At 36.2% G+C, this 12,328-nt stretch overlaps 1 protein-coding gene across 4 annotated transcripts; it reads right to left on the reverse strand.

The window, feature by feature from the left end:
• Window positions 1-492: 492 nt before the first annotated feature.
• Window positions 493-11,302, reverse strand: tfe3b (transcription factor binding to IGHM enhancer 3b). Of its 4 annotated transcripts, none has more exons than XM_056251477.1 (9): window positions 11,193-11,302; window positions 9,924-10,159; window positions 9,301-9,525; window positions 6,410-6,505; window positions 4,361-4,472; window positions 4,190-4,240; window positions 4,022-4,097; window positions 3,282-3,429; window positions 494-2,124 (listed from the first exon to the last, which is right to left on the reverse strand). In XM_056251477.1, exons 2-9 carry the CDS (start codon window positions 10,113-10,115, stop codon window positions 1,687-1,689), a joined length of 1,338 nt encoding a protein of 445 aa, XP_056107452.1. In that variant the 5' UTR covers window positions 10,116-10,159; window positions 11,193-11,302; the 3' UTR covers window positions 494-1,686. The 4 variants fall into 4 exon arrangements, with proteins under 4 accessions (XP_056107449.1, XP_056107450.1, XP_056107452.1 ...); XM_056251476.1 differs by having other exon boundaries at window positions 4,190-4,246; XM_056251474.1 differs by having other exon boundaries at window positions 493-2,124; window positions 4,190-4,472.
• Between the last annotated feature and the right edge of the window lie 1,026 nt (window positions 11,303-12,328).

Here is a 12,328-nt window from a genome sequence, read left to right on the forward strand (position 1 = left end):
TTTATAAATATACTACTGTACATTGATAAATCATGTTTGTTCATAATACATTAATATTAATTTATTCAGCATAAAATCTTTAAATATATTACTTTAAAATGTATTAGAATTGGTAGAAATTAACTTCTAGTATAACTAGAATTTGTTTGATATTGTTTTGCATGATACCTGACGTATTAATGCCATTTTTTTTTTAAACATATATATATATATTAGGAAGTAACACTTTACAATAAGGTTCCGTTAGTTATAATGCATTAACTACAATTAGCGATATATTTATTACAGCATTTGTTCATCTTTGAACGTTAGTTCAAAAAATATAACTGGTACTTTTTAGTTTATGTCAGCTCCGATTCATCAAATAATATTAACAGATACCACTTTTGACTTTAATAACGTATTGGTAAATATTGAAATTAACATGAACTTTATTAATTGCAAGTTCATGTTAACTAATGAACTAACTAATGTTAACAAATTGAACCTTATTGTAAAGTGTTACCAAATGAATTTTACCTCATAGAAAAAGTGTCACCAAAAAAAATCATGTATGAACACCAGCACCGTCACAAATTTGTTTAGCAATGTAACATTGAAAAAGGTCAAATTAACTAAGCTTAAAAGGAAGTGTTGTAAGCAAACAAATAAAAAGTAGAAATTTCAAACCAGTTAGTAGTACATATGCAAGTATTTGGCTGAAAGTAAAGCAAAGTGTTAAAAAATAGACTTTTCTGATATACGCAGTAAATATTGCTTGAAAATTTTCATCAACAATAAATAATGAGTTCTTGCAATTAAACAACTCCGAAACATCCCTTTGGTATGGTAAGTGACTATAAATTGACTACTACACTCCAAAAACATATATGTGCACTTGCATGCTCTGAATGCAGAGTCTAATAACACATCTATCACATTAATAAATGTCACATGATTTAACCTTATGGCAGCTGAAGTTAGCTAAAGGAAGGCTTAGAAAGGCTAAAACGTCCTACATTTTAGCTACAAAAAGGCTAAACGGTTTGGGTGCGTTTCAGACTTGGTATAAACATTTGGGAGTGTTGCAATCACTGACTGCCAATGAAACGCTGTAATACTACAGTTAATCTTTTTAACGAACTGCCTTGAATCAAAGAGAACAACAACAGGGACTGTTCTTTAAAGGGATAGTCCACCAAACAATGAAAAATCCATAATTTCTGCAGAACACAAAAGAAGATATTTTGTAGAAAGTTTGTAACCAAACTGCTTTGGTGAACATTGACTTCAACACAACAGACTAGATTTGCATGATTCTGGATAAATTGAGAATCACAATTTTTTTTTGTTTAAAATAAAGATCATGATTGCCCCACGATTCTAAACAGACAACTAAACAAAATAACGTACATTTCTAGAAGTTCTGACAAAATGTTAATTGCTGCAGTCTACATAAAAATGTTTAATTAATTTGAATGAATGATTCAATGACTCACTCATAAAGACCACTTGATCCATTACTAATCGTGCAGCTCTAACTGAGACATTTAGCAAAATATCTTCTTTATGTTCTACAGAAGAAAGAAAGTCATACAGGCTTAGACTAGATGACAGAAATTTTAAGAACTCACTGTCCCTTTAAAACATTCCACGTCGTCCCACATGAGGAAAAGCACAGAAACGTACATATAGTGGTCAGTTCTGTCACAAGTCATCCTCCATGTTTACACTACTATCGTGGCTGCTGGTCTTGGAGGCTCCAGGGGAAAAAAGCACATCTGAAGACCTGACAGTGGGCATCGTGCAGCTGTCATCCATCAGAATGTCACTGAGAGCCACGTCAGAGTAAAGATCAGAGGCCGTAGGGTCGTCCAGATCTGCAAAGCTAAAGGTATCCAGATCGAGAGGGCCGCTTACTGCCGCAGCAGCCGGGGAGCCGGAGGGAGGTATAGCGAGGAAGGGGGAAGTCTGTGCCATGGCAGCATCCATGCTGAGGTGGCTCTGAGGTTGGCCTTCCCCAACGCCAGGCTGCATGGACTGGTTCGCCTGTAGTAGCTGTTGCTGAAGGAAGGAAGCATCTGTGCTCAGGCCTTGAGACACAGCTGTGTTGAGGCCATGGTGACGAGCTTGCATCTCTAATTCCTGTGTGCAACAAACAGATCACAGGTTTCACAGGTTTTAACATAATAAAGAAGTGGGACAAGTTAAAGGGGTCATATAATGCCATTTTTGTACAAGCTAGTATGATTCTTTAGGGTCTAAATTAAAAGTTTGTAATATACTTTAATTAAAAATTCTCATTAGTATTGTAAGAAAACACTTATTTTACTTGGTCAAAAACAGCTGTTTTCAGCACGCCGTTTCAGTGCATATGACTTTAAATGATAATGAGCTTTGCGCACCCCGCCTCTCTGTTCTATGCGTACACCGTTTGTAACACAATAACACAATAACCATAACGCGTTGTTCAGTATAAACGTGGGATTATGAATTATATTGAGAACATCATACATAGAAAACATGCCGTAATGTACCCTGAGTGTAAACCTTAGACGCATTCATTGTGAAGCGTGCAGCTAGCGATTTGCAAAGATTAATATAAATATTAATATAAAGTTTAATAAAACGTTACACTCACTTCAGTTGTTCTAGAGGTTCAGCAGGAACACGAATAGCTGGTACTGATCCTTTTTTCATGAGCAGCTTCTTAGCAAAACCAGCTTTTTACTGACCCTCGTTTATAAAGCAGTCTGCTGAGAAATGATTCGCGCAAACATGAGAGCATTGACGTTGCTCGTGGGGAATATTCCCTTCGAAAACAAACTCAGCCACTGCGTCTTCAGCGGTTCGGATTTAGGAACATTAAAATGACTGCTGTGTTCGTTATTACACCCAAGAACAGAACACCACTTCGCTTAGACGCCATTCTGCTCATAGACAGTGCTCCAGCGTATCAACAATGACCGCGCCGGTCCGCACAGACTATGATTGAGAGCTCGCTCAGGGCGGGTCTGTGTTGAAACGCAGCAGTCAATCAACAATCGTAGGAGGGGCTTCCGAGAGTGTGACGTCACAAAATCGAACGGCTCAATTTGAGGCAGGGGAAAACATATAAGGAGATTAAAACAAAAACACTGGATGGATTTTTATCATTTTATGATGTTTGTGTACAGGCACTGCCAACACACATTTCAGTACAATCAACTTGTAAAAGTGCATGTACCATTATATGACCCCTTTAAGTGTTAAATGGGAATGTTTTTTTTTGGTACAGACAGGAAAGCTAACGTTTCACATACCTGTATGCGGAGCAGCAGGGCCTGATTGGATTGTTCCATTTTCTTTTGCCTCATCTCAATCTCTTTGGCCCTCTGTTGCTCTTTCTGAAGTTTTCTTATATAATCAACAGAAGCCTTTAAAATGGTTCCCTTGTTCCAACGCATCTCCCTGCCATTTCAACCAGACAGGAGATTAATATTATGCATACACACACACTCCAAAGTTTTGGGTCAGTAAGATTTTTTCTTAGGAAATATATTATGTTCACCAAGACTGCAATTATTCGATCAAGCATACAGTAAAAACAGTAATATTGTGAAATTTTAATATTTATTTAATATTTATTATAACATTATGTCTTTACTGTCACTTTTTTTTAAATCAATTTAATGCATACTTGTTCAATAAAAGTAATAATTTCTTTCAGGAAAAAAAAAAGACTCACCCAAACTTATACAATAGTGTATAACATCACTCTATGATGTACCACATATACATTGCAGTGGCTCAACTAATGACAATTTAAAAGAGAAGTGAATTTTTTATTATTATTATCTATATATTATTTATAATTGTCTTAAACACCTTTTGATCTAAAGGCTTATGCTTGAAATTATTTTGAAGATCATGAAGAAGAAGAAAAAAATCAGTCAAAAGTGTCCAAAACATTTGACCAGTATTGTATGTTTTTTGTTACATTATGTATGCTTTCTTTTAAAAAAGTGCCACAAGGCTTAAGGTTTCAAGGAAAGAAACTTACGGATCACTGGATTTGGGTATCATACCCCCTAATTCCTTTATTCTGTCATTTATGTTGAATCTTCTCCGCCTTTCAACTACACAAGGCAAAACACAGATTTGGGCTGAGTCATGTAAAGACACGGTAAACAAACAATATACGACTGGAGCATGTGTCTTTTGAACTCACTGAGATTGTGATTATCTTTTTTCTGCCTCTCCTTCATGAAAGCTCTGGCATCTGTGTCTGACAATAAACAGCTATTATGACTACTACAAAATACTGTAGATTCATAACACAACAAACAGTTGAAACCAATGGAACACTGGTTGTGAAGAAGGCTGTTGAGTAAAACATTACCAGAAAATTCCCTTTTGATGTTGGGCAGATCTGCTGGACAGGAATTGCTGACGTTGATGTTGGAGGTTGCCATGCCAGGACTGCTGTAGACATCCAGAAGGTTACCTGGTAGCTAAGACAACAACGGAGAAGAGAAATCAAATCAAAACCCTTCAAAACACTGAGCTGTACCAGGAAACATATTGTGGTAATATCAGCCTAAAAACACATTGATTCAAATCAAAATTTGCTTTACCATCAAGTATACTATTGTTTAAGAACTTGAATTTAAATAAACTTAGCAAGGAACATTGTTGTAACTAAGGGAAAATCTTGCCATTTTATTATTCAAAGTAAATGTAGTGCTATTATTCTGGACGTGAATTACTGAACTATTCATATTATTCACACATTGAGGAAAAAACAACAACTTGCAGACAAATTAATCATTATAATCAACATTAATTAAAATTACTTTATTTTGCAATTTTATTCTGATATACATTTTCCTGATATTATAATGAAATACATATTATAGAGATGCACCGATTACAATTTTCTAGGCCGATACCGATTTTAGCTGATTCCCATTTCATTTTTTTCTAACCACTTTACAGCACACACAAATATTTATTTTCTATCTTTTCTTTAATAGAACATTTTGCATAGACCATTTTTTGCTATAAAATAGAACTATATAAATGACTCCTGGTGTGGGAAATTCACACACACACATCTAAAGTGCAGTGTTGTGGAAGAACCATTTCCTTCTTTTCACATCCAATATCCAACTAAAGAAAATGTGATATATTTAGCAAACTAAACTTCTGTATGAAAACAGGGAAAACAGGTAATGGCAATTAATATATATAAAATATATAAATAACAAATAAAAATAAAATAAATATAGTCTTGCAGTATAAAGATATCTCTCAAAACACACACACAGGCCTATTGCAATCACTTGTACATCAATGGCAATGATTTTGCGGAGTATGAAAAAGTGTTTGCTCCTTTCCTTGCTTAAAAAAAAGCGAACAGAGGTTGCTGACTTGTGGATGACTCAGTGCTAGTTTGAGCTTGGTGTTTACCTTTAGCCCCTGAGTGTTGGCCTTTGCTAGTTTCGTCAAACTTCACAAATTCAGCTGGGTGACGTTGTCTCAAGTGTCTGATTAGATTCGTTGTGCCAAAGGTTTTTGGTGTCGTCCCTCCACGTCCTATTTTTTCATTGCAGGTGTTGCATATTGCAAACTTGTTATCTTCTTCACACACGCTGAAGAATTTCCAAACAGCTGACATGTTGCAGGATAATTCACAAGGTTTCCTACATGTGCGTTCCGTGTGCACGTGTGATGCTGCGCGATGTTAATCATGCGGCGCCCGAGTGCATTTGACCGGCATAAAATCGGCATATGTCAGACTGACCGACCGGTCGCCGATCACGTGAAAATCGGCCAATTCGGGTCACCAGCCGATCAATTGGTGCATCTCTAATTATAATAAAACTGTTTTCATTTCAAAGCAGCAGATTCCAAACAGATTTCTTTAAGAATAAAGACTAATAAATGCCTATTAATTCAAGAATAAGATTTTACCTTTCTTTTTCTTTCATGCTCCTGCAATAAAACTAAAAACCTATTTTTAAATTTTACGTCAACTCACTTTTTTCTCTTCCCTCCAGAAAATAAATAAAGGAAAATCCTTCGCCAGTCGTTTCTAGAGTTCTTTCCATCTTGTGCCATGCTCTGTACAGTCCCTTCACAGTCCTTTTTGTGCACTCCCTGTTAATTCCTGCCTGGCAGGTGTTAGTTAAGTGTCAGAAGTGAATGTTTATGTCGATTGCCGAGATGCATCCCCATTTATCGCCTCCCTCATAAGTGCAGTGGATAGCATTCACTCTTAAAAGGGGTGGGGACATTTGCGTTCAGGAAATGATTCCTCCGTAGCTATCAGAATGGCTTGTGGCGGTTTACCACAAGTATAGATGGGGTTCAAAGAGCCTTTTATTCAGAACATTGCCGTAATGTTATGGATGTGTTCATCAATAATGAAGATCATCGTTTAGCTTACCGTGTTCGGGAGTTGTAGGCCAGAATCTATCAGTGACATGATGTCATCATTGAAGCTGGACTCAAGGCTGATGATGTCGTCAATTACATCATCCATCTGAGGGGATGCAATCAAGGTGTAGAATGAGTACTGTCTTATTGCATATCTAATCGCTTTAGAAGTGGGTTATAAACAAGTATGTATTTAGGGAACCAATTAACTATTCTGAACAAGAGTGTGTTTTATGGGAGATCTAAAGCAGAAGTGCTGTATGGTGTGAAAGAGGGGTGCAGATATAATTAAGCTGCTGGTGTGGTATTTTGCAGTTAAATGCGACACAAAACTAGTGAGAGGGCAAGTTGAACAGAGAACGTTAAACATGTTCACGTGTCAAGAGAGTGGCACACAGTAAAAACATAATTGGGCTATGCTTTATTATTATATACACAATTACTGAGTAATGTTAATAACAACAACATGTTCTTACTATAGAATTAGGGTTAGGATTAGGGCTAGTTGAATGTAATTATACATAATTTACGACAACTTTTATTAATAGATTTAGTTTTAGTTAACAATAACAAACAAAAAGATGGTTGAGTGTGATGGGGAGAGATGAGGCTCAGTCTGTCCAAAACAAGGAAATCCTCATGCAAGTAATCGCGATACTTCCAGCAAACTCGCTGTACTTCTGCTAACACCAGCCTGGTAACTCAACTAACTTTATTTCCACCTCTTTGACGATCTGACACGCATGTATAAGCCTTGTTAATCTCACAGTAATTATGCTTGAATGGAAGTTCAATACAGGCAACGTGCCAATTTGACGTTTGATGACATGTCAACTAGCTAGCTAGTTAGCCTAGCGCTAACAGCTGGATGGTGCTAAAAACAACCATTCTGCATGTGTTCAGCGATTACTAGGGGTAGGAATCTCTAGGCACCTCACAATTCGATTCGATTACGATTCAGAGGGCTGCGATTCGATGCTAAAGCGATTATCTGAATCTTTTTTGTGTGTGTGTGTGTGACTATAATACTTTGCTTTAAAAGTACCAAGTAATGACCCATAAAGAATTAACGTACAATATATTTTATTAACATTGCAAAGAACCAACAGGAAAATAAATGTGTGCCTGAACTAGCAGCATACTTGTAGTAAATTAATAATATATATAACAATAACAAATTATAACAAACGTCAGCATATTCTGAATCTCTAACATAAAATGGACTTCAAACAAACATCCTCCAGTTAGAATGTGTAATACGCTTTGCCCTTTCCGAGCCGGGTGGAAGCTTCGACAATATAGTTTGCTCGATGGTCCTCTGTTTGGCAGCAACAACCTAACTCCTCCTCTGGGTGGAAACGTGTCATATGGCTTCTCATATTTGTCGTGTTTCCGAAATATTTTAGTTTTATTCTACAAAGCTCACAAATAGTGTGGCTCTTGTCCAGCTCCTTTCCCCCTTCAACTTCATAGAAGCCAAAATATTTCCACACGTCAGCTTTTAACGAGGAGGGTGTTTGGATTTCGCGCTCAGCCATTGCGTCTCTGTTATGTCAGAGTATAGAAGAACAAGAGGTGAAACTGATGCTTTTTTGTTAACAGCCACAAAGTGGCCGTTCGGTAGCGTGGCCGCCATTTTGGGGTGAAGATTCCAACTGGAGTTACTGGACAAACTCACTGTTGAAACGCCATTTCAATGGATCGGTTCCAGATGGATGAGTGAAGCTAGGCGGAGCGAAATTCATCTGGCTAGGGCCAGGTTATAAGTTTTGTTCACTTGGTACAACTACAGTAAACGCTGTATTGTCTTGTATATGTTTTTTTGATCAGTTGTGGAATCCAATCATTAAATACACATTTGAGGTAGTTTTTTTCTTGCTTTATTGAGTATTTCCATTTGATGCAACTTTACACATTTACTACTATTATTAGTTAATAACTCCACTATGCCTGAAATATATTTTGTATGTTTTAATCCCCTGGATCATGCTACAAACATGATCTTATAGAACATGATGCATTGCTGTGTCTGTTATCCGATAATTGCCACTTTTGGACAGTGGCTGTGTTTTTTTGTTTACATAGTCTTGCTTTAACGCTCATTAATATAAGATAGTACTGCAAAAAAACAGTTTACTGTAAAGCTATTCTATTGCTGTTATATAGGCTATTTATTGTCCAACATTCCCAATTATCTGATATAGCATGTCCTTTACTTAATTTTATATGTTGGTATTAATTCAGTGTTTGTAATGCTAATACTAAAGGTCTTGTGGGGAAAAAGTAGAAGACTTGTCTAAGTCTGTGAAATAAACTGTTAAAAGTATGTGGATTGTATGTGGATTTGATCTTTAAATGTACTTTTTTTTTTTTTTACCCAAGCAGCTGATATTGCCATAGCGACAGCAAGAAGCTAGTGGATAGTGATGGGAAGTCCGGCTCTTTTCAAAGAATCGGCGAACTCGTTCGCGAACGACACATCACTAGTGGACTGCCGAGTCGCTTTCACCCCAAAATGGCGGAAGCGTAGCGCTGCTGCTGGGCGCTGGTGTTGCAATGGAACTTTCTATTGGCTTTCACTTCTTGTCAATATACGTTCTTTAGTTATGTGCACGCCACAGACCACAGGCACTGCACTTCCTGCATTTATATATATATATATTTTTTTTTTTTGAAAATCGATTTTTGACATTTGTGAATCGATTCAGAATCGTCCGCATCGCGATGCATCTAAGAATCAAATTTTCCCCCCACCCCTAGCGATTACAATATAAAACTTACAAAATGTTCATCATAAACTGCCGCTAAGACCCAGAATCTGCCCTACCTAAATTTACGGTCAAGAGCCGCTACTGTTTAGATATAAATAAATATATCAGTGTATATTTAGATGTGCTTTACCTCTTCTTTGTTGGAGCCCAGGTTAAGATGTGCCATTGGGCTATTCGGAGCACTGCTTGCAGAAGGGCCCATCTCTGGAGCAGAGTTTGACTGCGGGACAGGTGATACACCAAGAGTTTGTGTGGCAACTTTATTGCCTAGCGTGGTGGACAAGTACTGCTTCACTTGCTGCCTCTGAGCCTGCTGGATGTGGTATTTAGTTGGGTTCTCAAGATGAGTTTGCACCTACAGCAAAGTAAAAACACTGGGTCAATGGTCATGTAAAGACATCAGTGACATTTCATTCTCTACAATAAAAAAAGGGAACTCGCACTTATGTTGACTCTACATTTTATGCATGTGACATCAAAACTAAATTTTAGTGGACTGCAGAATGTCTTATTTTTGAAAATGTCTGTAATATTTAAAAATACATGTTTAAAAATGATTAAATTTACTCATTTTTTATACCAAAGAGTTTCTTTTGCTTTGTTTATTTTCATTTTCAAACCATTTTTTTTTTTTTAGGTCAAGCTTCAAACTTTCAGCTAATTGTGTCACGGTTACTAGACATGTAGACAGTAGTAGAACGTTTTTTCGACCGAGAGAGACTTCTTTAAGGCTCATAAGAAGGTCCGACCCACCTTCAGAACCTCCACCGGTACTTGAGCTGGAGGAGGGCGGGCAGCCATGGGTGGCACCGTGACGGAGATGGCGGGAGTGGAATCTGTTGAGCGGAGCTGAGCGACAGACGCCTGCTGCTGCGCCTCCCTCCTTTCCTGCTCCTGCGCCTGCTCCCGCATCAGCTGTTGCCGTAGCAACACTCGGGATGACATGGCTACGCTGGTTCCACGGGTCAAGTATGAGAAGAATTAACAAGCTGCAATGGTGAAAGCATCAAGAAAAATTTGGTAATAATGCTACAGGATCAGCAGTATAAAAGGAAATAACACTTCTCTTTTTGGACAATGAAGACATGAGGAACAGGGAAATGTTACTTATCCGAGTCATCACTCAGATAATTGCATTCACAGAAAAATATAATACTCTACCAAAGCACAAACAGCAAATACATTAACCTCTAAGACTTTTTAAGCAGGAAGAATATTAGAGTTAATTTATATATACATTATATATATATATATATTATATATATATATATATACAATTAAAAAATATATATATTATACAGTATTGTTAAAGGCTATAACACTAACCATTTAACTAACATAAAACATACGCAACAATATGAAATGACAGAGACAAGTGAAATATTTTTTTAATTTACAAGAAAACATGTCTGACTAAAAACTACTGCTTAACATTTCAAATGAATCCGTAATATATCATATGATTTAAATCTGCAGCTCTATAATGGGGAAGTGCAGAATTTACCTGATGACAGCTAACCAAAATTCTATTTTTTGTGGATTTGCCTTTAAGACTGTCCCTCTAAATACCAACAATATATCAGGCACAAACACTAATCTGAACGTATTCATTTAGCTATAAATGGACAAAAACACGCTTTAAATTATGATAGTGCAGCTAGCTCTGCTGTGAGTTATGTAATAGTTTGCTATAGGTCGGGATTAGCCTAAGTTAAGCAAGTTCGTTAACATTAACCAAATTAACTTGTGTATTAATTATTTACAACAGTAAGCGACTGTAACTGCATATGACAAATCCTAAAGCGCAATTAACAAACCCGGAATGGTTGTTTTTAGCACCATCCAGCTGTTAGCGCTATGCTAACTAGCTAGCAAGTTGACATGTCATCCAACGTCAAATTGGCACGTTGCCTGCATTTAATTTCTTCAACTTCCATTCACGCATAATTACTGTGAAATTAACAAGGCTTATACATACGTGTCAGATCGTCAAAGAGGTGGTAATAAAATAAGTTGAGTTACCAGGCTGGTGTTAGCAGAAGTACAGCGAGTTTGCTGGAAGTATCGCCATTACTCGCATGAGGATTTCCTTGTTTTGGACAGACTGAGCCTCATCTCTCCCCCATCACACTCGACCATCTTTTTGTTTGTTATTGTTAACTAAATCTATTAATAATAGTTGAAGTTAATTAAAATAAAGCTGAAATAAAATACAATTAAAATATTTCATGTAAAACTTAATTTAATAGTTTAGAAAAAAAAAAAAAATTAAAAAGTATTTTAAGATGAACTACTAAAAGAGCCATTCCACCGAAAGGGTGACATTTCTGTCCCCAGGACATTATATGTATAAAATTGCATGAAAATTAACTCTAAAATACATTTTATTATTAAGCAAAATGTCATGCACATTAAGCTAACTACAAATTTAAAACGTATAATTAAAAACATTAATAAAAACTACATAGAACACTAAAAAATAGCATTTTCTGCATGTCCCCACTCTCTATCTCTAAACTTTACCATGAAATATAATGATTAAAATCCTTCAGAAATCAGATTTTTTTTTTTGTTGCATTGTTATGTGACTATATCCAATCTGCTTTAAATGAAAAAAGAAAAAAACATTTGTTCTAATATTTTAGATAAAATACACATTTTAGTCATGGCCCCGGGTTTTCACTCAGTCCTGTTACCCTATTACATCCCCCCTCTGAAAAACTTAGAATATTCCACAAGACACATTTTCAACAGTAAGTTGCATCATCTGGATCTTCTGAAGGCAATGGGGTGACCATAAGTAAGTCCTCTCATTTTAATTTCTGTATATTTGATGAAATTGTAACTATGACTGAGAAGGTCAATCTCAACATACGGTCCTGTTACCTAAACTTTTTCTTAGATTTTATTTTAAAAATATAAACTTTTGGTAAGGCACTAAAAATGGCTCAGTGTCCTCATGCTATTAGCATGTATGCTATGTGGCCATATGCCATGTATTTGATAACTTTTTGCTTAAAAACTCAATCCTGTTACTTTCAGTCCTGTTAAAATTTTTTTCTTTTTCTAAAAAAATCAAATTAAACCACTATTTTTATCAGTTTTGTTTGGCCCATAATTTATACAATTATTTAATAAATTAAATTCTAAAAATAAAT

The sequence above is a fragment of the Rhinichthys klamathensis genome, unplaced genomic scaffold, assembly GCF_029890125.1.
Source record: "Rhinichthys klamathensis goyatoka isolate OS25496 unplaced genomic scaffold, OSU_Roscu_1.1 h1tg000082l_1, whole genome shotgun sequence".
NCBI classification, from domain to species: domain Eukaryota; kingdom Metazoa; phylum Chordata; class Actinopteri; order Cypriniformes; family Leuciscidae; genus Rhinichthys; species Rhinichthys klamathensis.

Bases quoted from the DNA above. Each gene is read 5' to 3' on its own strand.
- tfe3b (XM_056251474.1), bottom strand. From the start codon at position 10,115: ATGTCATCCCGAGTGTTGCTACGGCAACAGCTGATGCGGGAGCAGGCG. The intron at 9,526-9,923 runs GTGGGTCGGACC...ACTTTGCTGTAG, and splicing joins TACCGGTGGAGGTTCTGAAG to GTGCAAACTCATCTTGAGAA. The intron at 2,125-3,281 runs GTATGTGAAACG...TGTTGCACACAG, and splicing joins CCCTGCTGCTCCGCATACAG to GAATTAGAGATGCAAGCTCG.